General features: G+C 41.0%; 1 protein-coding gene across 16 annotated transcripts in view; it reads right to left on the reverse strand.

Annotated features, from left to right (window-relative positions):
- Window positions 1-2,755: 2,755 nt before the first annotated feature.
- Window positions 2,756-25,678, reverse strand: part of shank3b (SH3 and multiple ankyrin repeat domains 3b) — a 29,382-nt gene continuing 6,459 nt past the window's right edge. For 5 of the 16 annotated variants that reach the window (XM_072672967.1, XM_072672964.1, XM_072672966.1 and 2 more), the window contains 23 exons: window positions 24,427-24,697; window positions 22,269-22,472; window positions 21,469-21,540; window positions 21,251-21,359; window positions 17,444-17,595; window positions 16,959-17,126; window positions 16,754-16,870; window positions 15,139-15,216; window positions 14,729-14,795; window positions 13,032-13,296; window positions 12,256-12,419; window positions 11,633-11,746; window positions 11,283-11,358; window positions 11,066-11,148; window positions 10,845-10,969; window positions 9,629-9,764; window positions 9,380-9,460; window positions 8,137-8,157; window positions 7,642-7,775; window positions 7,420-7,525; window positions 5,439-7,317; window positions 5,213-5,242; window positions 2,756-4,750 (listed from right to left, as the gene is read on the reverse strand). In XM_072672967.1, the coding sequence (XP_072529068.1) occupies window positions 4,168-4,750; window positions 5,213-5,242; window positions 5,439-7,317; window positions 7,420-7,525; window positions 7,642-7,775; window positions 8,137-8,157; window positions 9,380-9,460; window positions 9,629-9,764; window positions 10,845-10,969; window positions 11,066-11,148; window positions 11,283-11,358; window positions 11,633-11,746; window positions 12,256-12,419; window positions 13,032-13,296; window positions 14,729-14,795; window positions 15,139-15,216; window positions 16,754-16,870; window positions 16,959-17,126; window positions 17,444-17,595; window positions 21,251-21,359; window positions 21,469-21,540; window positions 22,269-22,472; window positions 24,427-24,627 (4,965 nt within the window). In that variant the 5' untranslated portion in view covers window positions 24,628-24,697 and the 3' untranslated portion in view covers window positions 2,756-4,167. Of the gene's footprint in view, window positions 4,751-5,196; window positions 5,243-5,425; window positions 7,318-7,419; window positions 7,526-7,641; window positions 7,776-8,136; window positions 8,158-9,379; window positions 9,461-9,628; window positions 9,765-10,844; window positions 10,970-11,065; window positions 11,149-11,282; window positions 11,359-11,632; window positions 11,747-12,255; window positions 12,420-13,031; window positions 13,297-14,728; window positions 14,796-15,138; window positions 15,217-16,753; window positions 16,871-16,958; window positions 17,127-17,443; window positions 17,596-21,250; window positions 21,360-21,468; window positions 21,541-22,268; window positions 22,473-24,426; window positions 25,263-25,678 lie in introns of those variants that run through there. The other 11 variants (XM_072672968.1, XM_072672963.1, XM_072672969.1 and 8 more) reach the window with 9 other exon arrangements.

The raw sequence follows: 25,678 nt of genomic DNA on the forward strand, positions 1-25,678 counted from the left end.
TGAATCCGGTGTGTTCAAACACAATGCAATTCTGTGGTACTCCAGGACTGAAACTTTGGAATTTGATTAACACAACATAAAAAAAAATTGGACCTGACTCCTTCATTCCATCCAGAAGAGGGTGCTAGATCACCTACTTACTTTTTACTTTCACAGGCTGAGCAACTGTCAGTGCTAAACAAGTCAACTTATTATTAGGGTACAATATTCTCTGAAATTATACAAGTTCAGAACTTGTACAACAAATACAAAAACATCAAAAGTCCAAAGGAGGAGTTGTCCTTTGAGTTGTTAAATATAGTGCGGATGGTGCCACACACTGGCTGTTTATCCTAGTAGTTGTTTCAGCAGCTCATCAGCTCTTGGAGTTGTGGAGATCTTCCATACCCTGCTAGGCATTACATACATACATACAAAGGTTGACAGTTGTGTACTAAAACTGGCAGGGGTGCAAACATACAGTGGCAGTCAGGAGTTTGGACTTAGTAAAATGTCTTTTTTTTTGACTGATAGTGAATAATTGTGAATAAAAGTGTATTATAAAAGTAATAATATTAAAACACAGGGAAATGTCCAAAAAGATCCCACAACTAACTTCATTAGGAGCCAACTGGGATGCCTATATATATATATATATATATATATATATATATATATATATATATATATATATATATAGGCATCCCAGTTGGCTCCTAATGAAGTTAATGAAATGAAATATATATATTTACAGTTGTGGTCGGATGCTTACATATCCTCACCATGGACCTGGATATCATGGAACTATTGGGCTTTCAATGATTTCTTTGAAGTGTTCTTTTTCTGAGGTAGACTGAGAGTACAGCATACATCTTTAACAGGGAAAAAAATGATTTAAAACACGTTTCAATTTTGGGGGTCTTTGAAAACAACACAGGGTCAAAAATATACATAATATACATACACCCACTTAGCTTAGCTTAAAATTGTATAGATCTAGGTTTACCTAGATCTACGTCTAAGTCCGCTTAACTTCCCTGTGCCTACACTCATTGGATTGATCAACACACAGTACACTGGGAAGGAGATCAAAAAGATCAATAAGCAGAAAGATGATCTTAGACATTTCTAAACAACTGCAGATTCAAAGATTATTAATATGTAACTACAAGTTATTGGGAGATGTAGCCAGCCAACGAACTGGAAGCCGTTGGAACACCAGTGTCACTGTCTACACTAAAGCAGGTTTAACATCACCAAGGACTGAGAGGCTGCCATTCAAGAAAGAAGCCCCTGCTCCAAAATTGACATCTTTAAGTTTGAACAGTTTTCTGCTGACCACATAGAGAAATAATATTCCTTCTTTTGGAAGTCCTGACTTCAACACTACCAAAAACATGTGGACAGTGCTTCAAAATCTGGTCCACGCCAAAATGTATTTGAACTTTACAAGTTCTGCCAAGAAGAATAATAATAATCAAACCTGAATTTTGCCAGAAGCTGGTTGATGGCTCCCACAAGCATCTGGTCAAGGGGCAACATGCTAGGGACATAACCAAATATTAGGCGTGCTGCATGTATATTGCTGACCCTGTTTTTCTGTGTTTTGTTTCTATTAAAGATGTTGTACACTCATTCTGCCCCAGAAAAAGAACAGTTCACTGAAAGCTCAATATTGGTATGACATGAACGTATGTTAACTTCTGGCCACACCTGTATATGCTTCTAGTGGAATACTTGTCATTTAGCTTTTAGTAATAGGCCACTGCGAAATGATGATGAAAAACACAGTTGAATAAGTTCAAACCACTGACTGGTGCTGTGGATGAAGCTAATCTGTCTCGTTCTGTGCTTGAGCAGATCGTGCATTTGACAGGAAGAGATAGAGAGAGCAAGAGAGAGTGAGAGAGAGAACAGCAGTGTTCTATGCAGATGGCTTATAAAAAGTAGCACCCTCCACGTTGTGCAAATTTATCATCTGGACGACAGACAAGTGTGGGTCTGATTGATTTACGTGGTAGCATCCTGATGCCAAACTGATGGAAGGACAGATCTGAAGTGGAATGTGTCCTGTATTTAGCATTATGATTAAATTACTCTAGTTAAAGAACAACTCTCAAAGAACTTTGGTTATTGTAAAAGGATTGGAAAACTTGCACATCACTGCGCTGGACTTCAGATGTCTTCGAAAATAGTGTTAGCTAGTTTAGGGCTATCCACAGAATTATCAACAATAATAACGTTTACCTTTAGATTTGAATGGCTCTAATGTACACATCATTACAAAGAGCTTGATTTTCACAGTTTCAATTAGATTCTTTTCCAACATAAACTGAAAGCTTCACATTGCTCTTCAGACATTACTTATATTCATGACTCTGGTAGCTAAAAATGTCTTTAGTTTTCTTGTTTAGTAATAAGCCTAAACAGAATACCATACACACATCCTTCTTTTCTCCTGAGACACTGCTGTCCAAGTATCAGTTCACATCTGCATAAAAATACTGTAATAACGACCATGGTTTCTGATTATTACTTTTTAAGCCCTTAAGTAGCAGAACCTTAATTAATCTCAATCAAAGCCTATATTGAAATGAAATTTCCAAATTTAGCAAATACACAAAATAACATTCCATTAATCAAGTGTTACAAATTATCATTAAATCATGACAGTAAATTACCTTGTTATTCCATAAAGAAGACAAAAGGTAACAAAAAGTGCTACCTACTCCCCATAGTATTTTAGTGCCTCTCTGATATAAATAAGTAGTCAATATACAATCTCACCTCACATTTATTCATACATGACAAAACCAAAGGGTGTTTCAACATTTTTAAATTAAGCATTTCCATGTTGAAGAAATGTGTTTTCTTTACTGTAGATATTTTAGCTCTAAGAAATCACAATGAATACTATGGGGAAGAGAGTAACTATGTTTGGGCTTAAGTCATTACTTAATATTTAATTATAACAAAGATAAAATATGACCAAATGAACACAATCGCACATGGCATAAGACACACATTTCCGATAACACTCATACATTCTCCTCTTTGAATATATAAGCCCATATATATCATATACATATAAAATTGACTGTATTCACTGAAAATATTCTTCTTTATCAAATTTAGATGGCGGCAGTATTATATCAAGGCCACACTTGTATTATGAAAGGTTGTGTCAGGATTAAAGGTGCATTATGTTGGATTTGTACACTGAAGTACACTAAAGTTAAAACATCATAAATTGTCAAAGGAATGAACTAAGAGTCAGCTCCTGCCTCTGGACATTTCTTTAGCAAATTTCTATCAATGCTACAAACGTGTGCATTTTTACAAATATCATGTATGAACGGTAAATTATTATGGAATCAGTTTAACCAAACATACACACCAGAACATTAGCTCATTTTATCAACAACAATGACTTAATCTGGAAGCAAAACAATGCTTAGAAGTATATTTCCACATAGTGCACCTTTAAGGGGAGATTGTCACTTGACTCTTTCACGCTCTGACATGTACACTACATGCCTAGTCTAGATGCTGTCTATGAAGGTACCAGCATGGCATTATTTTTTGACCAACAATACTGTAAGTAAATCTCATAAACTGTAAACCCTGGGCACTTGGAAGCATTGGCATTATAGGTATACAGGTATATAGGCTTTTTTGCTCCCAAATTTTTCGAAATACAAATATCCATAAATTTCTCCTTTTCAATACAGCACCCACTATCTACTTGTATTTTGTTCAGTATAATCACACATACTATTCCGCTGACATTATGTGTCAAGGTAGTTGAAAATGGCTATTCTGTCTGTTCAGTTGTAATCATAATATCCCTAGCTCCAATGCCCATTAGTCACATTGTTTTCCAGCTGCAGCTGTGGACCACAACACAGCATACACATTCCAGATTTAATAGGCCTTTCAGATTTGGAAATGTGCTTTGATATCAGTGTTAAGTAAAAAATTAAGTTTGGTAAGTAGGGTGGATATTCAGTAGTGGATCAATTGTGTGGTAGTTGATAGAAAGCAATTTGTAAAGTGAGTAAAAGGTGGGGCTGTGTAAAGTTAAGGACACATTTAGCTGAGGTTTGAGTAGAACATTTGTAAGTGGCCTGCAAGTAAAAGTGGTACAATTTGGAAAGAACTTTGTTCAACAGAATACTCTAGAACACATCATGCTCCTGAGCTCTCCAACAGCTGTTTGAGTGCACGCTCTATGTTCATCCGGTGGCCCACTCGTGTCACCCCCAATTCCGCCAAGTCGTCCTTGGTGAGGGCTGGTAGATGGGCACCTTCGATCTCGTGCTCCAAGAAGCGAGCACGATGCTCCCCTAGTCCCACGCTTTCTAACCACTCACCCACGTCATACTTACTCCACAGTGCCAGGGGACGCTGTCTGAAGGGCCGCAGGGCCAGGAGGGGTGCGCCCAGTACTGGGGAAGGGCAAGGGGAGGCGCAGGGTGACGGGGAAGGTGAACGACTGCGGGCGCGGGCGCTGGCACTCCGCATGACGAAGCGCACTTCCTTGGGCTCCTGTGGCAGGCTCAGGCTGGACGACTTGAGGATGGTATGGTGGTGGTGGTGGTGGTGGGGGCCAAAAGTGCGCACAGGTCCCAGGGGTTCGCTCCGTTCTGGCGTGGCTCCAGGGCTGGGTGTCCTGCGAGTCACTGGATACCGGCTGCCAGGACGGATGGTGAAAGTGGTGCCGTAGTTCCGCTGAGAGATGGTGTGAAGCTCTCCAAGGCTGCTGAAGAGTCTGACAGGCACAAATTGGTTGTGAAAAAGAGGGGGTTTAAGTATGACTGTTGAACACAAATACTCAGTTAAAGCCAGTTAAAGTGCAGGAAGCAGAAGAGGTTTAGTTGCTTACATCCTTTGTGCAGAGCCCATTTAATCGGTGATGTAAGTTAGTATGCAGTTCTATCTATGATTAAAACAGACTACATATATAATTTGCAAACATGAAATCAACTAGAAGTTAAAACCCACCTCAGCTCGAGATTTAGTGAAATACTGCACTTTGCAGTACGCTTAGGCAGAAAGGCCTAATGGGGTAAGCTGTAGATACACATGATAAATGCATTGCTTTAAGAGCGCAAGTTAATTAGTCCTGCAGTGAGAGCAGTGCTTGACTATTTCAGTTTAGTTAAGGAGTTTTAGTGAAATAGAAAGTTAGTTGGACGTAGAGTTGTTTTTACCCACAGAGCTAAAAACCTACGATTTACTCTCTTCTCCATTCTCCTCACATCTGCAAGCACATATAGAGACACACACAAGTGTGTTATACAATTAAAGGCGAGATATGTGTGATGGAGTTCAACAGCTGTGTACATTGAGGATATGTAACTATGTAAGGTGTAGAAAGTTTTGCTGTGCTACATGCAAGTGTGCCAACTGTCTCCAAATGTGTGCAGGTATTTGTGTGACTCACAGGAATGTCTTACCTGGCGCCGCCCACTGGTGATCTCCTGCCAGGATCGAGTGGTGCTCCCATCGGTGGCTCCTCTCCTAAAGAATGTGTGTCTTTACTCAGTAACTCTGCTCCCATTGCGGCTGGTCTACTATCATCCCCAAGGCCCACCTGAGCCCTGGGCTCCTCGCCCCAGAGTTTGGAGCGTCTTTGGAACAGGTAACGTGGGCGGGCAGGGCCTGTGCTGGGCGGATGTGGAAGCAGCTCACTGTCTGATGACTGTTTAAGCAGTGGGTCCCTGAGATGGGCGGGGCGGCCACGCCCCACCCCGCAACGTGGCTTGCTGGCATGGGCAGAGTCCGTGCTTTCCGAAGACAAAGTAGACATGCTGGAGACTGTGGATACAGTACTCGTGGTCTCCATGTGGGGGTCCTCAACGCCGGAGTCTGCCGTGGAATCGCTTGCTTTGCCAGAGGATGTCTTGGCTATAGAAGGCCGTGACACCCCTGGAGAAATGCTGAGAGTGGCTTTGGGTGCTTCTTTTAGTAGAAGGCCGTTGGCAAAGGGTTGAGGGGGCGGGACAATGCCAATCTTGCGGAGCTCCTCCCTAGTTTCCTCATCGCTGGATGAGAGAAGTGCAGGGGGCAAAGTAACTGTGTAGGGCTCAGCTTCCTCCTCGGAGCTCATGGTCATGCTCCGCCCTGCCAGGGTTGAGAGGGTTGGGGCAGGTGAAGGCATGGAAGGCGGAACTGCAGGCTGACTGTGCTCTGTGTCCATTAGCGCTGGCTGGACAATCTGCACGGTTGGTGGCACCAACGTCTCCTCCAAACTTCGCCCAGATCCAGGGCTGCCACTAGTTACCTGACTAGCTGTTTCTGTGGTAATACTGACAGGTTCCTCCCTCCATGTGTCAGAGGATGGGGCCTCAAGAGCAGCAGGGGGCGTGACACCTCCCTCTGTCTCTGGTCTCTCTACTGCTCTGCCCTGAGTGGGTGATGGTGAGGGTGTGGGCGTGGGCGTGGGCGTGGTTCGGCCGCTGAGGGCACGCTCTCGCGCCGCCAGTGCAAGTGCTAAGGGAGAGGAGGGGTCCAGAGGCCGGCCTGTGAGAGGATGGATAAATGTGGAACCCCCAGGTGGAGGGCCAGGGGAAAGCATGGGTGCTGGTGGAGGCAGCTCTGCAAGCTCATCCACTGAATGTGACTGCGACAGCAAGGGGGCAGTTTGAGGTTCTGTGGTGCTCCCCTCCACAGAGAGGAACACGCTGGGTCTGCGTCGAGCCCCTGGAGGTGTTATCCTGGCTCTCTCAGAGAGTACTTGTTGCTGGAACTGCTCAGCTCGGCTGCTATGGGGGATCCGTGGTCCTCCTAGAGGAGAGGGATCCCGACCAGCCTGGGCAGATGCCCCCTCCTCCACCTGGCCTTGTTTGACCAATGGACTCTTCCTGCGTTGGGGCTTGGCAGGGGTATAGACTGCACTTAAGCGGCCCACATTGGCGTAAGGGTTCTCTACAGGCTGGCCACGCCTACGACCACGCTCAGGAGGAACAGCCCCAGAGGTAGGTGTCGCTGGCCGGGGAATGGGAGCGGGCTCTACTGGCAGGTGGGCTGTGTCCTGAAGAATAATCATAGAGCGAGCTTTACGCTGACGGTCCGTTGTGACTGGACCATGGAGCTTGGGTTCTGCCCCAGGCCGAAAGCTTGAACGGGTCTGATTGGCTGTGCGTGTTGGGGGTGGAGGTGGCAAGAAAGATGGAGGAGGACCTGAGTCCAGAAAGTAAGGTGTCGGAGGTGGAGGTGGTGCGGTTTGTGGAGGGGGAGGGATGCTGTCTTGTCGGAAGCTGTCAGTCATTGAAGAGCTTCTCGGGAAACGATGCTCCCCAATCAAAGCAGATATTCTCTCATCTTCTGGTGCACCTGAACAAAATGAATTGCAATTATTAAATAATTAGACCTATACACACACTGTGTGAAAAAAGGACGGTAAGAGAATGTGCATGATTTCTGTAACTGTTTTACCAAACGATTTGGTTCTGGACATCCCTCGGGGCAGTTGCATGTGACTTTTGTCTATACCTAGAGACATTCCAGCAGGAACTGGCATCCCTTGCCTCTCAAACAAATTCTACACACACACACACGCACACAATTAAATAGTTATAGTGATAAGTAAATTTAAATTTATTAAATTCAATTAAAAAGTAAAAAGTTAAAGAAAATGTTCTCTTTTGCGTGTCTTACATTGATTTCGGCTTGCGTGATGCGTCGGCTGGTCGGTCTCTGTTTCACAGTGGCTGCTCTGGAGTCCTCTGAGGGCCGTTGCCTCATTACCACTACAGGCTCTTTTGGTGAGCTCAGCATCTCATCCAACTTCTCTGTAAGGGATACACACAAACACATACTCAAAAACAAATCCTAAGACATACCACCTGTGAAACACACACCTTACAAAGTCCCAAACTTCACAAAAAACACTGATCATTCACAGATCCCCTTGGGAGTAATAAACATACAAAAACAAAGAATACAAGCACATACGTCTGCAAACGCACATTATTACTCATGTTTCAGGAAACAACACACAAATACTTAACACAAAAACTTCACAATTCTTGACACCACCCACAAGCAAAATGAAGAGAAGTATGCCCACAACATGACATGCTGAACAGCAAATAGCACCAGTACACAGAACCAGTCTTAGAATCAAGACATGTTGATAATGTCTTGTCTTACCTCCCCTCCTTCTCCTTGACGCTTGTGGATAAGAAGCAGGAACAAATCTACAGTGCCTGATTGAGCTTGTGAAATCAACAATCTGTGTGCTTGATGCATTGTTCAGTGTTGGCAAAGAATAGTCTCGCAGTGACTAGGCTATGTTATAGTCCACAGGTGTTTTCCCTTGTCACTATTAGTATTACATAACAGAACTTTTTGTTTTCATTAGTAACACAACATTGATACATAGTTTTGTACATTTGTTATTGTTCTTGTAATATCAAATTATGTATGATCTGGAAGTTTTGTGAATAAGAATTAAATACCAAAAAATACCATTATGATAACACCAAATATCTCTCATATTTAAATTTTCTTTGTTCTAATTTAGACATCTACCGTAGGCTGTATTAAATGGTTAAATATGAATTATGAGTAATACATATTATTATTATGTGGTTGGTGTGGCACAACAGACAACACCACTACCTGCCGTGAGCTACCACACCATGTGGGAGACTAGGGTTAGATTCCCGGTCTGGTTGACTATGCAGTGGTACACCAATAAGAGTACTTGGGCAAAACTCCTAACACTACACTGGCCCACCTCTGTAATACAAGTGACCTTGTAAGTCGCTCTGGATAAGAGCATCAGCTAAATGCCATAAATCTAATTATTGATAAAATGACACAATATTAAAATATGGCTGAATTTATTTTACATACAGCACTGTAGACAAAAAAAAAAAAAAAGCTTAAACTGAAAAACAAACAGAAAAACAAAATCCTGTCTTTAGAGATTTGTGATAGAATTATCTACCTATACCAACAATAAACCCAAAACAACCTGTCCCTTTGTAATTCACACTTCTTAGACCAACAGGAAACATTCACAGACAACTGCAGCTGGTCTCACATGCAATTTGCCACTTTACTGCTCTCTGCTAAGATGTCGCTCTCAGTATCTAAGCTAATTTGTCAAAATTGCCACCTGCAAGTACTTAGGGTTTTCTTGTGAAGCTGCATTGCTCCCAGTGGGCCACATTCAGTCACCCCGAAGACGGAGATGAGATAAAACACAGCACTTTGTGCTTTGCTGTATAAAGACAAGAATATTTCTGCAAGCATGTGTGCCATCCTTTAGGCTGTTTTCTTTCCAAGTACAGCTAGAAAAAGGGGAGCACCATCAACTTTTCTGGTAAAACGCAAAGACATGGTAAAATTATGTGTATGTGTGTATGTATTAATGTGTGTATCTTACCCATCTCTTCCAGCTCTGCAGTCATGCTTTTGGAGCGCAGGGTGAGACTGGTGCTGGGGTCTCTCTTGGGAGGTGGAGGAGCTGGATGGTCATCAGGCAGGCAATGGGACATGAACAGATAGACCACAGTTTAACAGAATAGTTTGGAATGAGGGGGTAAAGCTAAGGGAAACGTCAATTTGCAGTAAGCAATGGTTCCGTGTATGAAGTATTATGGCTTTATTTTTAACAAGGCATCTGAACATTTACCCTTCTTGCGGACAACATCCCCAGTGTCAGGTTTGCGAGTGACTGACACCACTTTCATAAGGAGATGACTCCCACCCTGCCGAATCAGAGAGACCACCTGCCTGTGTCCCACTTTTACCACACTCACCCCGTTCACCTGAGCAAGTGACAGAGAGAGAGACTTATTTAATTTTCTTTTTATTTCATTGTAATTTAATTTAATTTAATTCTTCATAATTCATCTTTATTTATTCGTGTCCATATCTGTCAGAAACTACATGGGCAAATCTACTTGAGATTACTTAACAAGCTAATATGGTTTGAGACACCTGTGTAATGATTTGGACGCACAGTCTGCAAAGTGTGAATCACAATCACAAGGCAAGAAATCCAACGGGCTCCCATCTGCATTAAAAATTAGTTTATGGAAGCACTTGACTTCTATACGGAGTTGGGTAAAAGCTTTGATATTGCTTGCTCGATCTCTGGTTGGTAGTAGGTGTCTGGTTGGTTGGTTGATTTTTTTTCCACTCGGAAAGGGTGATGCCAATTACAAATTTATTTCAACATTCTATTGCTCTATTGCAACGTTTATTGCCAAGGATTTGGGTTCATATTCAGTTAGATATTGTGCACTTTGGAGCCAAAGTAGCCCATCTCTATATTTTACTGACACAGCCATCCACACACTTTACAACAAAACCAAAACTGAAGAAAGCAGGTAGGATACCTGTAACGCAATGTGTGGACATCCACTTCACCATAACTGCGCATTTTATCACTGATGAGTGGCAACTAGCGTCTCATATGCTCCAAACAACAGCAGTAAATTAGAGCTACATGGTGCAGATATGGCTGAGCTGTTAAAGAATGTAGCAGGGGAATTGCAGATCACTAAGAAAAATTTAGTTGATAACACACCAAATGTGGCTGCTGCTGTCGAACTGGGTACATCTTGATGCAACGATAATTGTTTTATCATCACATCACAGCCCTCTGAAAGATTTTCAAATCCAATTATGTGATGCCTACTGATCCCCCCCCCTAATTAATACTGTATTATTAGAATGGTAATTGGGTTTGGCAGAAAAATGCATTAAAAAAATTTCCTTTGCTTGTATTTCAGTAAAATAAGTTGTTGGGCATGGTCTGTACACACATGTAAAAACATATTATGTGATCCCAGGTTGATTCAGAATTCCTATGCCCAGACTGTTCAAACACTTTAGGCCTTCACCTCTATAAGGAAATCCCCCGTTCTGAGTCCTGCCCTCCATGCTACTCCCTCCAGGTCCACTGACTCCAAGTATTGCAGGGCAGGGAATGCAGGAGTCGGTGTAAACTCTTCAATGGGAGTTTCAGCTAATAACAGAAAATGTACACACTAAATGTCAGTATCTTGCACATTTATTAGTGCACATGAAAGTATAAGTGCATATGTTTTCAGGAGTAGCCAACCTTTAGCCCCTCGTAGAACAAAACCAAATCCTTCGCTGTCTCTCTTCTGCAGCGTGGCACTTTTCTCCTCTATCACATAATCACTGGGGGACAGGCGCAGGTCAGCAGTAACACATAAATTTTCTGTCCTTACACTCTTATACTGCTAAATCCCCCATATGTCTATCATAAGCCCGAATAATAAATGATGAGTAAAGCCAAAACAGAGATTGCGTACCTGTAGGAGGTATAGTTGTCATAGGAGCCGACAGTGTAATGCCTAAAAAGCCTCTTGGTGCGATCCTCTCTTGTCTCTGCAATACAAGTGAGCACATGGAACAATATATGTTTAAATGGTGTATCATAATACTTACAGTATGTAAGTATCATGAAATGTAAATATGTTATAAATCATGTAACTAACATGTAACTGTAATCTAGGTGTAATTTGGTTGCAACAATATATTTGTAACATATATTATAGGATAAATAGATGAGTATGTTATCAAAAAGCTAACATTTTTTAGGGTGTAAAGCAAGAAAGCAATGAGTATATGTGAAATGGTGTGTGTGTGTGTGTGCTCTAACCAAGCCGTGGGTCATATTGTCTCAGCTGGACCTCCTCGACGCAGTGGGCAGGGAACCAACCGGTTCGTCCTTTAACTGAGCCTTCCCAGAATCCTCCCTCACCTATGCTCAGCACTGAGAGACAAATGGGATTGTCAAACATGGTTTTCAAATTTTAAAACGGCTCCTGAGACCAATGTTGCACCTAGCTTTTCACATTTTGGCAATGTTTCACCATACATGCAGCTTGCATGTTGTTGTCTTGTGGCATGGCTAATGATGGTGCATGAAGAATATTTGATTTTGTATTCATATTTTAATGAGATGTTCTCCTTATTGTATCTTTACATCAGTTGCAGTTTCTGTCTACTGCAGTACTGTGACAATTTCAAACATTCCTTTAAAAATAAGGTGCATGTTAAATATGGATGCTACTAAACATGCCACTCATGTTTAGCATGCAGGTATGAATCATGAGTCATCTAACATGATTCATTCACAGTATATTCCTTTTTGTACTTTAAGTATATGGATTTAATATGATAAGATCCTATATAAGATCCTTTACAAAACGTATATTCAGTGGCAACCTGTTTTGGAACACTCAATATGGGTGTCCCTAACATATTGTAAGACAGACTGACCTTTGACCCTCTCCCCGCGGTTGAGTGTGATCTCACCCTCACCCTGCGGAGTGTGTGAGCTGATAGCAATGAAGGTACGACCAGGTACAGCACTGTACAGTCTCCGCTTTGTCCCTCGCGATACAGCAGGGGGACTGGGCTCCCTCTGCACAGGACTGCCAGGGCTGCAAAAGACACACATACGAACAAAAATACTACTAAACTGCTACCTTGAAACCAGAACCACACTGCGTATCTGCAATAACTGTAAAAACTTGCCACAGTGTTATAAAATGAAATCCTTTATTTATGAACACCTACAGGAGCGTTTATGACATTCATTTATATCACTCACAATTAATGGTTGAATATCTAGGAGGAGAATTTCACAAACTGACATGGGATAATGTGCTTGATTTTATACACCTGTAGCAATGGGACCAAATTAAACCCACTTGAATTCAATTATTCAACAGCTTGGTCCCAATACTTTTGTCCATATAGTGTAGATGCCAATATCTGAAAGTGAAATATCTGTATGTAAAAGTAAACAACGCTGGTGTTTAGGTAGGGTTATTCCAAATATTGTCAATCAGACCTTTTCCATCCAATTCATTCATGATTTAAGAATAAGCTTTTTATAATTATAATAGACTAATAGGTGAGGTCTAAGTTACCACTGCTTCCACCAGTTAGCTATACCCTCAGACCCCTGTAACAAAATTTAAGAAGCAAGATTTCTTTACCATGTATTATGATGTGATGTTTATGGACACAATATGACAGGTTAGGCCCACCTGAGGTGTCCACGGGTCTGTCTCCTGAGGCTGCGTGTGTGTGTGTGTGCGCCCTGTGGGCTGCGCTGGACAGGTGATGTGTCGTCAGGTTCCAGCGGAGGCAGGCTGTGCAAAGAGGGGGCTGGCGAGGGAGCTGGCAGACTCTCATCCAGAGCGTTGTCACTGGCCGAACGCATCAGGGAGCGGCGCGGCGACACACACACCCCGCGGCGTCGTGATGAATATGAGGGGCTCTCCCTGAAAGGCACTGCGACAGAGAGACAGTCTCACACACATACACACCATCGACCCAGGGTCACGTACGTTTACACAGAGTCTGTGTCTGTGTATTCTCTGCGATCCCGGTGCACAACACCGAGCATTTGTTGAAGGGGCAAACATGCAGGTAACAAAGAACTTACACCACATACACACAGACACACACACATCAACTGCACACTCAAAAACAGAAGTAGACATAGATGTGAAATACTTGGGCATTATTCTGCATGCCTTAAGTGATAAGGGGCAAATCACAAACGGCTGGGTAATAATTATGCTATTTAGTCATTTGAAATATCATGTTGTCATGAAATAGTCTGGAATAGTCTAAAGCCACCAAGAATGATGCCCATTTCATACTCAGAAATTACACAAAGGGGTAACAAAAACGGGATTGAACAGGTGTTACAGAAAAGATTCATGGACAACCCAGAGATTGAGCAGAAAAAACTTCACGATACAAAGAATACACAGAAATACATATATAGTATTTCACACACACATACACACACCCACACAGTCACACACAAACAGACCATATAGAGATTACAAACAGATGACTCACAGATTACATCAAGATCACACAGAGGAGCACTGATTTACAAGGAGAGCACACAGAGATTATAAAGACACTGCAAAAATTAATAGCCTATTTAGTTTCAAGAATGATTAAGTTTTTGATATGAAAATATGAATTTGAATAATATTGGACTGTTTTAGGTGCTCTAGAATGAAAAAATATATTTATCTTGGTGTAGTTAAAAAATGACAGTTTGTAGTGGGGGGGTGCCATATTGGGGGATGGGAAGATTGGATTGGTTGTGATTGATGGGGTTCCTAAAAATGCATAATACATTTAACATTTAACAAAATTTAACTTTGTCCATTAGACATAATTCAATCAGGCAACTTTTATAAAAGCAGTACACTCTTTTACTTACATATTAGAATACACTGCCTGAGGTGTCAGGGCACATACTTATGGATTTGGGTTGTCTTTCTCAGACACATTCCATCTGGTTCATGACTCTATCAAGACACTAACATGAGTAAGAGTTTTAACAGTCTCTCCAACAGCGAAGCTGGCAGATGATTTGGGGTTTCAGTTTGGCTCTCTCTGACACGGGGACTAATGCAGCAATCCAGGCAGTCAATTACATGTTTGAGTGTTTTTTATGTGCTCATCGATTCCATTATTGTTAAAAGGCTCCCTGTTCTGGTCCACTTAATGGAACAAACTGGATTATTGAAACTCAGCCAAAAGGCAGCATTTTGATTGCTTTCACCTGTGCATGTCAGATTTACCAACGACGTAGAAAGGGCCACTTGTGAGAGCAGTTTGTGTTTGAGAGTTCATTGGTAAATACTTTCTGACCTCAGAATGCTAGGTCTTTAAGGTAATAAGGACAAGGTGTGTCAAAATAGGTCTTACTTACCTACATCTGAGGTTTTATGGATCTTTATGATCTCTGCCAGGTCAAAATTCCCTGCGATAATGGCCACCTACAAGTTAAAGCTTTTTAGTAGTATTATGGCATATATTATGAACCATGATACAAATATTCACGAAACTCATTCAGATATTGTGCAATAAATACAAATAACAAAGAAAAGTTACAAATAAGAGATAAACGTAATGCATGTTGCACTCTGGCTAAGAGTGCCACCTATTAATTGACAGACAAGAATAAGCATAAGGATAATTGTGATTGCACTTATTGTCCTTATTCTTATTAAGTCTTAAGCCATTTTTCAGGTGTCAAGTTGATGCACTTTAGGTTTGAAGCTTAATATCTTTTCTTTACAAAACTGTTGAAAGCAGTGGTAAAATTCCTCCAAAGGCTACCTGGAATGCTGTCTGGTTGTTGTAGTTCTTGATTTCTTTATTTGCACCTCGAAACAGCAGCACTCTGGCACAGCTGTCCTGCAGGGAGGGGATGGGGGATTGGAGGTAGGGGATAGGTGAAGGGAGAAAAGGGTCGGGTGCAGACCACAGAGAGAGGAGAGGGTATACTGGTGTAGGGTTGAAGACATGTATATACATCTTGTTAAATATGGCATACACATTGAATCAAATGTGAACAGGCATGTACAGGACTGTAGTGTTCTCACAGTTAGGTAAATTTAAGTAATGAGGTGAGTTTACTTAACTCAGCATGGTTAGGCGAAAGACATGCAGTTGGCAAGATTACTACATTAAATATAGTGTAAATCTACATTAGTCTCAGACTTTGGACAAACTTTGGTAAGCAAATTGGGACAAGGTACAAAAACTATTATGTTCTTTCCAAACCATTGCTTATACCATTGCCATAGTGCAAACGTATGTGGACACCAGAATATAACATCCATATGTGCTTGCTAAGGGTCTAATTCTAAATTTAATGACATTAATATGGAGTTAGTCCCTGCTATCTGCACTCTTCTGGGAAGACTTTTCACTAGATTGCGGAACATGGTGGCTAGGTTCCATTGTCTTTCACCCACAAGAGCATTAGTGAGGTAAGGCACTGGTATTGGGCAAGGCCTAATATGCATTACATTTTCAATACATCCAAATGGTAATAAGGCTGGGGCTCTGTGTGGGCCAGTCAAGTTCCACACTTCCATACCAAATATGGCAAACTATTTCTTTATGGATCTCATATTGTGCACAGGGGCATTATAGTAGTAAAACAGAAAAACTGCTTTCCCAAACTGCTGCCACAAATTTGGAAACTCACAATTCTCTTATTAGACAGTTACAATTTTCCTTCAATGGAGCTCAGGAACACAAAACATAAAAACATCCCCAGATGATTATTCTACCTCTACCTAACTTTAAACATGGCACCATTTTACTTGGACAGGAAGCACTGTCCTGGCATTTGCCAAAACCTTATTCACCAGTCAGACTGCCAGATGGTTAAGCGTGATTTTGTGATTCATCACTCTGGAGAACACATCTCCACTGCTCCTACAGTCCAACGGATGTGTGCTTTACACTCCAGCTAATGCTTGGCATTGTGCTTGTAGACCATGTAAACCCAAAGAAGCTTCCAAATCCCCAGCTTTGAGATACAGTTTAGATCTTGTGATGAGTACTCCAACCAATGACCTTTTTCTCATCATGTATTTCAGCACTCAGTGGTCCTGTTCTATGTGGTAGTTTATGTGGGCTGCTGCTTTGAGGCTGAGCCGTTGTTGCTCCTCAACTTTCCAGTTCACAATAACTTACAGTTGACTGGGCTAGCTCTAGCTGGACATACATTTATTTAATTGATTTATTAATATATTATTGTTTTATTAATATATATAATTACCCATTCTACTTCAATTATATATGAATGGAGATTACATGGCTACATGATTTTATATGTAATAAAACCTGTTAGCAATGAGTGTGATTAAAAGAGCTGAACCCACTGTTTAGAATGGGTGTGCACATACATGTGGCCTTTGGTATGTAAGTGTGCATGTACCTGGTTGTAGAGAGCACACAGGTGCAGTGCTGTGTTTCCTGAGGCATTCTGCGCACTCATCTCTGCTCCGTAGAACAACAGGTGCTCAAGGTGCTGCACATTCCCATGGCGACAAGCCTGAGAAGCAAACCCAAACACACCCAGTGGCATTAGCTGTCTGCTTTAGGTAAAATAAGGAGCATGCATATGTTCTTAAATGCACTACCTGGTGGATCTCCTGCCAGCCGTTCTCGTCACTATAGCCCAGCTGAGCGTGGTCGTACAGCAGGAGCTCACAGCAGTAAGGATCCCCCCCCACCATGGCACTGTGGTACAGAGGAGTCAGTCCACGACTGTCCTTATAGTCTGGAGATGCACCCAGATCCAGCAGTGTCTGCCAAGGAGGAGGAGCAGAAATAAAAACAGGTAAATGGAAATAAAAAAAACACTGTTTGATTGCTACCTTTAACACCCAGCTTAATATATTATATAAAAATACAATGATCTGACCACATTCTACCTCTAAAACAACCTTCTCACAAATGTATCTCCAAGATTCCAAATGTTTTTCATAGCTCTTTCTATTGGAACAGTTCGCATGGAGTACAGATACCTTCTGAAAGAACCTTAAGCACATAAGAATTTCTTTCACACAACCATTTACACGTACATGGTTTACAAGTACACATTTGAATTTTGCCATTAACTCACAGTAAGAGCTACGTGATTGTGCGTCTGCACTGCTTTGTGCAATGCGGTAATGCCATCTCTGGTTCTGAAATCCAGATGAGATCCTCCACTTCTCAAAATTTTAATCAGCTCAGCGCTCGAGTCCAACTGGGCTGCCAGGGTGAGAGGGGACTCTGGTATACGACACACAAACACAAAATTCAACACAAACATATATTTTTACCTCTCACAAATAATAGTGCACACTTGAACTACAATAGATGCTCTGAGAAATAATATCATGATCAGGCTCTAATTTATATTAGCTAAACCATTGCATACCATTGCTGTCAGACAAAAACCTTGTATCTCCAAAATTTTACTGAAGGAAAAAACACATCTTGGCTTCCAACAATGTAAAACAATTTTATTCCATAATAAAAGTAGTTTTGGAGCATTTCTATTGGTCCATTCATTATGAACAACTCCCAGAATCACATTATGTCAAAAAAGGGGAAAATGCTAAAACTGAGATACAATGTTGTTGTGTGACAGTGACAAAATCTGTCTGTGTTCAGCTGGGCTGTTTGCTTGGATGTAGCTTTCAGAAAGTACTTTTGACCCAACCAAGCAGTTGCACATGTGTCTGAATCAGTCTAAGTGTGTAGAACGACATGATACAACTATGATACAGTAGGTACACTGTTTGTGTGTATGCATGTGCATGCTTGTGCCCATGCTTATTTACTGGTGAGAGCGGTATTACAGAGTTTGTTCCCTTTATGGTTTTAGTAGTATGTCACATTTTGTGATCTATTGTTCCACCGCATTGTAGAACCCCTACCATTCCTCTAAACTGTGCATTGGTGTGCTTTCTACATAAGAAAGTAAAATCGGATCTCATTTGGTCACAGTGGGAAGGCATTTTAATGACAAGTATAAACAGAATCCATTCAAAGTAGATCCAGATACTATCCAGGTTCAAAACGCATGTTAATGTCAGGTGTTAAAAGGGGCCTGTTTACACCTGGCATTAACATTTGTTTTGTACAATCCAATTCAGCGCTATATGTACTGATGTGTCCTTCATTCTTTAAACACACAACAAATTAAAAGAGCTTTCAGCTGACCGATATCTATTCATATTTTTTTTTTAAATCCACTAATCTAACAATTATGTTCAGAGACACCGCTAGGCTAGTTTTAGGGCTTTTGGGCTTAACCACCCCTAATTGCTCTTCAGCTAAATACCTGTACTTTATAATCATAAACAAACATTTATACAAAGATAGAACGGTGAACTCTAGAAAGTCTGAAAGTCTTTTTCTAGTTGTAATCCTATTTATTTAGTTTCAATTAATCATATTTGCCAGTTTGTAACTGCTGTCCACAATGTTTGGTTAAACATATTGCTAGCTTCTGGTTTTGTTTTGTTCCTTGTAGAGTTTCTGGTCCTTACTTATTTGAAATCTGAAATATATATAAGTTGGGTGTAGAGGCATACATATCAAAATGTTTTTATGAAGAATAATATCAACTTGTGGCAAATTAAAACCAATATAGCAAGTGTTTTAACCCTGTTCTTATCTGATTGTTAGCTAGATAACTTTACTTTAACATGGCAAGCCAGCTAATTTAGCAATCTAATTGAAAGTCCACAGACAAAAATAATGTTACTGACAGCACTTTACATTTCTCGCTTTTATTCCTGTATTTTGAAACAATCCCATCAGTAGCCAGAGACTCTTTTTAGTTTATGTCAGTGAAAAGGTCACAGTGTTGATTATAACACAGTTTTACATTTCTCAACCTGTAGATGGATATAAGAAATCTCTTTAATAGAGGAGGCAGCTCAGAAAGTTTCCCAGGTGAGGACCTAAGAACCTAAGTAAACCTGAGGTTAATAATAAATCTTGGTTGTCTTACTAAAGACAAGGTGATGGAGAGAAAAACTGAAGGAGACACGGTAGCAGTCTACAGTCTGTGTATCTGAATAACTTTATAGGGCCTGCAACCAAAAAGAGAGGCTAGAGCATTCCCATAGTGCCTAAGTACCTAGGGGGCAGTCATAGCCTAATGGTTAGAGAAGATCACTGGTTCAGAATCTACCGGCAGGTAAGAATTGGGGGTGGGGAGAGTGAAGGCTGCCTCCTCCCTCAATCTACTTGAGCAAGGCACCTAACCCCCAACTGCTCTCCGGGCGCTGGAGTTGGCTGCCCACCACTCCGGGTGTGTGTGCTCACTGCCCCTAGTGCACTAGTGTGTGTGTTCACTACCATGGATGGGTCAAATGTGGAGGAAACATTTGACTGTACATTGTACAACGACAAATACTTGAATCTTTACCTTTTTTCTTTTTTTTTTTAGTTGATCTGTGTCAGTTGGAAGTTAATGGAGAGAATTTAACTCACATTAAATGACTATGAAATGCTATCCATTCATAGCGGGAACCATGGCCTAAAGGTTAGAGAAGCAGGCCTGGAACCAGAAGGTTGCTGGTTCATTCTCCAATTTGTGATGTGTGTGTTCACTACCACGAATTAGGTTAAATGCAGAGGTTGATTCTGTGAGCAGTGAAATCTGTGTTTAAAAATTAATTATCCAAAATATTACACTGTAAAATATTTTAAGTCAAATTCATTTAAAATGAAAAAGTAACTGATTACACGTTTAAACTTATTTGGATTTGAACTTATGATCTTCTCACATTTGATGAGCAGGCAGTTAGACCACTGTGTCACTCTAGCTGCAATACTACACTACATAAAAACATAGTTCTGAATAAATCTACCTTTCTGTTCTTTTTCAGAGACAAATATGCACATAGTTTCACAGCGCTAGAGTGACACAACCTTCTGACTGACAAGAAACAGGACATCAGTAAGGTCTAATCCCACCAACACCACAGGCCTCCATGATTAGGAGTCTGAGAATAAGAGGGCCTTCCCCATGTGATAGGGGACGTTCTGACCTGCAGATGGAGGGGCTAAAAATCTTTCAACAATATTTAAGCAATTTTAGCTGCAGCAGTGTTTTTGAGGCTTAATTTAAAATGCATTGTTGACTAAACTGAGCTACAAAATGTGATGTTTATGGTTCTGAATTGGGCTTGTCTGTCTTGGCAACAACTCATTCATCACTGGCTAAAGGGTTCTGCATTAAACACTAATGTTTACAGTTGGCTTGAACACAGCAGCGTTGTCGCAAAAGCATCCTAAAACAGATATAACAATGTTCAGTGTGCTATTTTCAGTCTGCTTGGGATGACTGGACGGCATAAGTCTGTAGCCTTACCATTTCATTACTGAACTGCTCCCTCTGTATAGCATTAATTTTATTACACTGTAATTAACTTCAGTGAATCATTCGTCTATTCCACGAGACGTTCTGTTTTCCAATATGCAGCCTAACATTAACTTTACTGAGCTGACATTAGCTACAGTCTAGTTGTGGGAGCAGAAAATATGCTGGACCTCAGGTCCATTGGTTTAGTCTTAGTTTTGTTTGTACATGCTTCCGCTTTGTAAACTGTGCTTAGCAAAATCTGTATTTTTGTGAAAAACTCTGCAACTACACTGGGACTTTGTGGATTATGATGCTACGCTGTAACTTTCTGGTACTGTGCACTTTAAAGAGAGTGGCTTTGAAGTTAGGCTTAGATTGAAGGGTGGACTTTGATGGATAAATAAAGCAGGAGTCAGCAATACCTAAAAACATCACTTATAGCAAAATCCGTGAACTGACAGACCCAGTTTCAACATTTACAAGCTTTGGGCATGGTGTTTTGAATAAAGAATAGTGCAATGTTACTTTTATATACCAAATAACAAAAATAAACCCTCCTCTCACCTCCACTATCTGTATCATGGAAGTTGGGATCTAGCCCTTTTTCCAGGAACCTGCAGACTTTCTCCACATTTCCTTGCTGAATGTACTCCATGAATTTTTTCAGATTGGCCTAAAAGATATAAACACAGAATTAACAAGAAAGGAATGAATGTACTGTTCAGGCTTTGATAACACACAGAAGTTTACCATCTGAATTCAAAGTTTCTTTGTGAACCTACCTTAGTATGAAGTTTGGCTAATTGCTTGTCATCCACATGGCTCTGAGTGTAAACACGTCTCTTATAGCGGAACTGCAGGCAGGCAGACAGACAGACAAACACACAGATGCCAGGGAGGTTAAGTGTTAAAGGAATACAGCTGTTTTTAATACAATTATGTTTTTGGCTTAATCTTTTTGTGCAGCATCTATGCCTAACAAAAGAACGGAAAACCTGTTTACGCAAAACACACTTGTAGTAGAAGCCAATGGACAACTGCTGAATTCATTCAATATAAATTATAATAAAAATACACTTTTAAATAAGTTTCTTATTATTCTTTTGTGAGAAAGCATTTAGACCCCTTCCTTTTTACATAATTCTATTTTATAATCTTTATAATCTAAGCAAAATTGTAATACATATTTTTTTTACCATATAAAAATCTGATTTGTTTTGAGATGCAGTATCAAGAAACAGTAGTTATGATAAAAAAAAAACTTGAAAAAAAAACCCCGCTGTTGACAGATTGTCACAGTGTAGGAGTAATGTAAGTGTAAGTAATCTGATATTTCTTACACTGCTCCTGTTTTTACAGCTTTGGTAAAGCATTTTCCCATGTCTGATCCGTCCCAAGAGATTAGAGATACTGTTAGAGTGTAAGAATTATAGCTTTAAGGTCCCTTTCTTCCTTACTTCTTTGTTTCGAAAACAGATCTAAATCATTGTCTATGGCTGATAGTAGAATAACAATGCAGTCTAGGCTGAGGTAAGATGTTTACTTAGAAGAGCAGAGTACATTGGTGTGTGTGTGTGTATACCTCTAAGTAAGGTACAGGTGTGACAGTAGGGAGGGGGTACTCCCTGAGCAGTCTCTCTTCATCCAAGAACTTGCCAGCTCTGCCGTTAAAAGCTGGGAGGTAGAGGCCATAGTTTAGTACGTCTGTCAGACTCTGAGTCAGAGTGACCAGGACACGCTGCTTGCAAACCCACACCGGAGCCTCCAAGTCCAAACGCAGACATTTCTGTAAAAACAAAACACACATGCATACACACTTTTAAAGTGATACAGAGCAATTGGTTCAATTTGTGCTGGGTTAGGAGTGGGGTTTGGATTGTCTTTACTTGGTAGTTGCCATTTGGCCATGAAGATCGTTCAGTCTCTAATGCCTAATTCGAACAGGAGTAGTTTTGCAGGTGGAGTAATGTAATTTCACCACAAAACATCTGTAAAATTAATGACCGATGCCAGGGATTCCGATTCGCACAGGAAAATTAATCTCTGCAGAAATGAGATGGGAGTGGCTACTCGATTTACGCACTGCCGTCACCTCCACCACCAAAAAACATGACCTGGTTCATAACTAATAGATTTTAGATTGAAAATGAGCAGCTACATGTTCATAACACATATGTAGGCTATAGACTACGCTACATAATGACTTGCCTAAAGTTGCTAAAAGTGCCACGCCTTTAAGAAGTCCTTTGAATTATTAGCCAATTTCTAAAGTATGTTGCAGCAAGGAAAACATAAAACTATGCAGTGATTTATGCTACATTGAATTCTATGTACACTGACAAAGGCGCACAAAGTGTGCACTCCTGGACACAATTAACTGTTTATGTTTAAGTGAGTATAAGATGCACTATGCAAATGTTGGGCACCCCAAGAGATCTGAGCTCTCATATAACTTTTACCAAGGTCTCAGACCTTTATTTGCTTGGTAGGGCTATGGCCTATGCACAATCATTAATAGGAACGGCAACGAAAACAGTTGATGTTTGCAAAAGAGGAGAGGGCCACAACAACAAAGTAAAGTTTTTTCAGGTAGCACAGTTGAAGTTTAACTCCTTAAAACACCTATGGCCCGTTGGCGGGCCGAAACTGTCATTACAAATTTCTATTATATAGTGGCACTTGCACATATGGCCTTCATGTAAGAGTCATCAGAAGAAAACCTCTCCTGCATCCTCACCACAAGTTTAGCATTAGATGTTTTAAAAGCAACATCTAAACAAGCCTGACGTGTTTAAGAAAATCCTCTGGACTGATGAAGTTAAACTAAAATAGAAACATCACACAAAGCAAACATCACACATGAAAAAAGATGAAAGTGAAAAGTGGATGGCTAAGATAATGATCTTTAACAAATCGGATAATTCAGAATGAACTACCTTAACAAGCACAAGCTGCAGGTTTTTGCCATGGCCCTCACAGGCCTCCGACCTAAACATCACCAACAATTTGTAGATAAATCTCTAAAGAGCAGTGCATGCAAAAAGGCCCAACAATCTCCCAACAAGGTCTTTTGACAGGAAAAATAGGTGAAACCCCCAAACAGGAACAAAAAGCATTTACAAGCTGTGATACTTGCCAAAGTGAGCGTTACTATGTGCTGAACCTTTTGTTCAGGCCCTTTTTTTTTTTTGCTGTTTTGAAACTGTAAAAGCTGGAAAGTAAAGGTAAATATTGCATACATTTTTAACAAATGTGCCATCTTTAACTAAATGCCTTTGGGAAATATACTCTCCTTTTACCCACTTACCTATGCAAACAAACACATATTTTGAGCAGGGGTACCCAAAGCATGTCACTATATATTCTGTCACTACAAAATGATTTTGTACACTGCAGAAGTAATCCAAATATTCAGAGAACTGCAAATGTTCAGAGAACTGATGTAATATTGTTCAGGGAATAACATGCATTCTGCAGCCACACACACAAACACAAACACAGCTACCAGCTGTGTCTCTGCCCATCATGAGAGCACTTTCTCTGCATTTGTCTGTCATTTCAAGCAAGGGATAGAATAGAAAACATTTACGCTGTGTGTGCATGAATAAAAGAGATAGAGGCGAGAGAGCGCGAGAGAGAGAGCATTATGCAGTATGCTGATGCCATTTCTTCTCCTGAACTTCAGCCAATCTCCTCCACGCCTCAAAACTTTAATCAGAGAGAATACGCGGAGCACTCACTGTTTGTTGAAGGTCGGGGATTCCGATGCGGATAATGACAGCGTTTCCGTGGAGATCCTCCATGGTTTCGGTAGAGGAGGACTTGGTCCCAGGAGAGGCCCGAATGCTGTCGTCTCCGTGGTTACTGTTGGTAGGGGCGTGTTGTTGCCGCGGCCGATCGGGAGCCTCATGTTTGCCGTCGGCAGGTGGACTCATAGGCATGCTCTGGGAATGCGAGTGTGTGTGTGGGTGGGTGGGTGTGTGCACTGCTCAACACGCTGGCCTCACAACCCTACAAACATAGCACACACAGAGCTTCTCAGTGTGTCTTATAAATAGGTCATACTGCGTTTTTTTTTGCATGTTCACAGTGATCAGCACATTTTAATTTTTCTTTGAGTCTGCATTTGCTTGTTTGTAAGAAAGACCGCCTTGAAGTCCACTGGTTGTGAGTGGTTGCCATGGACACTGTGAAACATATCCATTTGGGAATAATGGAATTTCAGGGAACCCTGTATCCATGTTACCATGGCAACGCTGCACTGTGCTTGTTCTGCTGAGCTACGGCTCCTACACTTCCTCCTTTGAGAAGCCACACACTGTGCTGGCCCTACCACTCCAGCAGACACCGAACATTGCACTGATGCACCACACACACACAGATACACTAACACACTATTCAACCAGAAATATTTAAATTCATACACACACACACACACACACCTGTTCCTGCCACTATTACCTCATACAGCCATGTCTCCCACCACCCACACTTTCTCACATGTGCAATCACACACCCGCCAGCACCATGCAAGAAAGTCCCTCGCTATTGTACTGGAAGGCAGAGAGGAAGTCCTCTATTATATAACAGACAGAAACAGGAGAACAGGGAAGAGGGAAAAAAAAACAGAAGGCCAAGAGGTGAGCTGGCCTTCATCATAAGTAGCTGCCATCATCATCATCATCATCATTACCGCTCATAACTATCTTACCAAAAATACACCCAACAGTTGGAGAGAACTTGTGAGCACTTCAAAACATCCACAAATGCTCATACTTATCCTGTCATAATATTAATAGGCCTATTTGTCATGATGTGGACCTCTGTGTGACAGACAGAACCACCCACAGCATTTTTCAGCTTGGAATATCGCGTCTCCCTGAAGACGATTGTCAGATTATTGACAGTTAAAAACAACTGTGACACACCAATTTCAATAACCACATGAATCATGTTCACATGTTAATTAACAAGTAATTAATATCAGCTAAG

The sequence above is a fragment of the Salminus brasiliensis genome, chromosome 2 (genome assembly GCF_030463535.1).
Source record: "Salminus brasiliensis chromosome 2, fSalBra1.hap2, whole genome shotgun sequence".
NCBI classification, from domain to species: domain Eukaryota; kingdom Metazoa; phylum Chordata; class Actinopteri; order Characiformes; family Bryconidae; genus Salminus; species Salminus brasiliensis.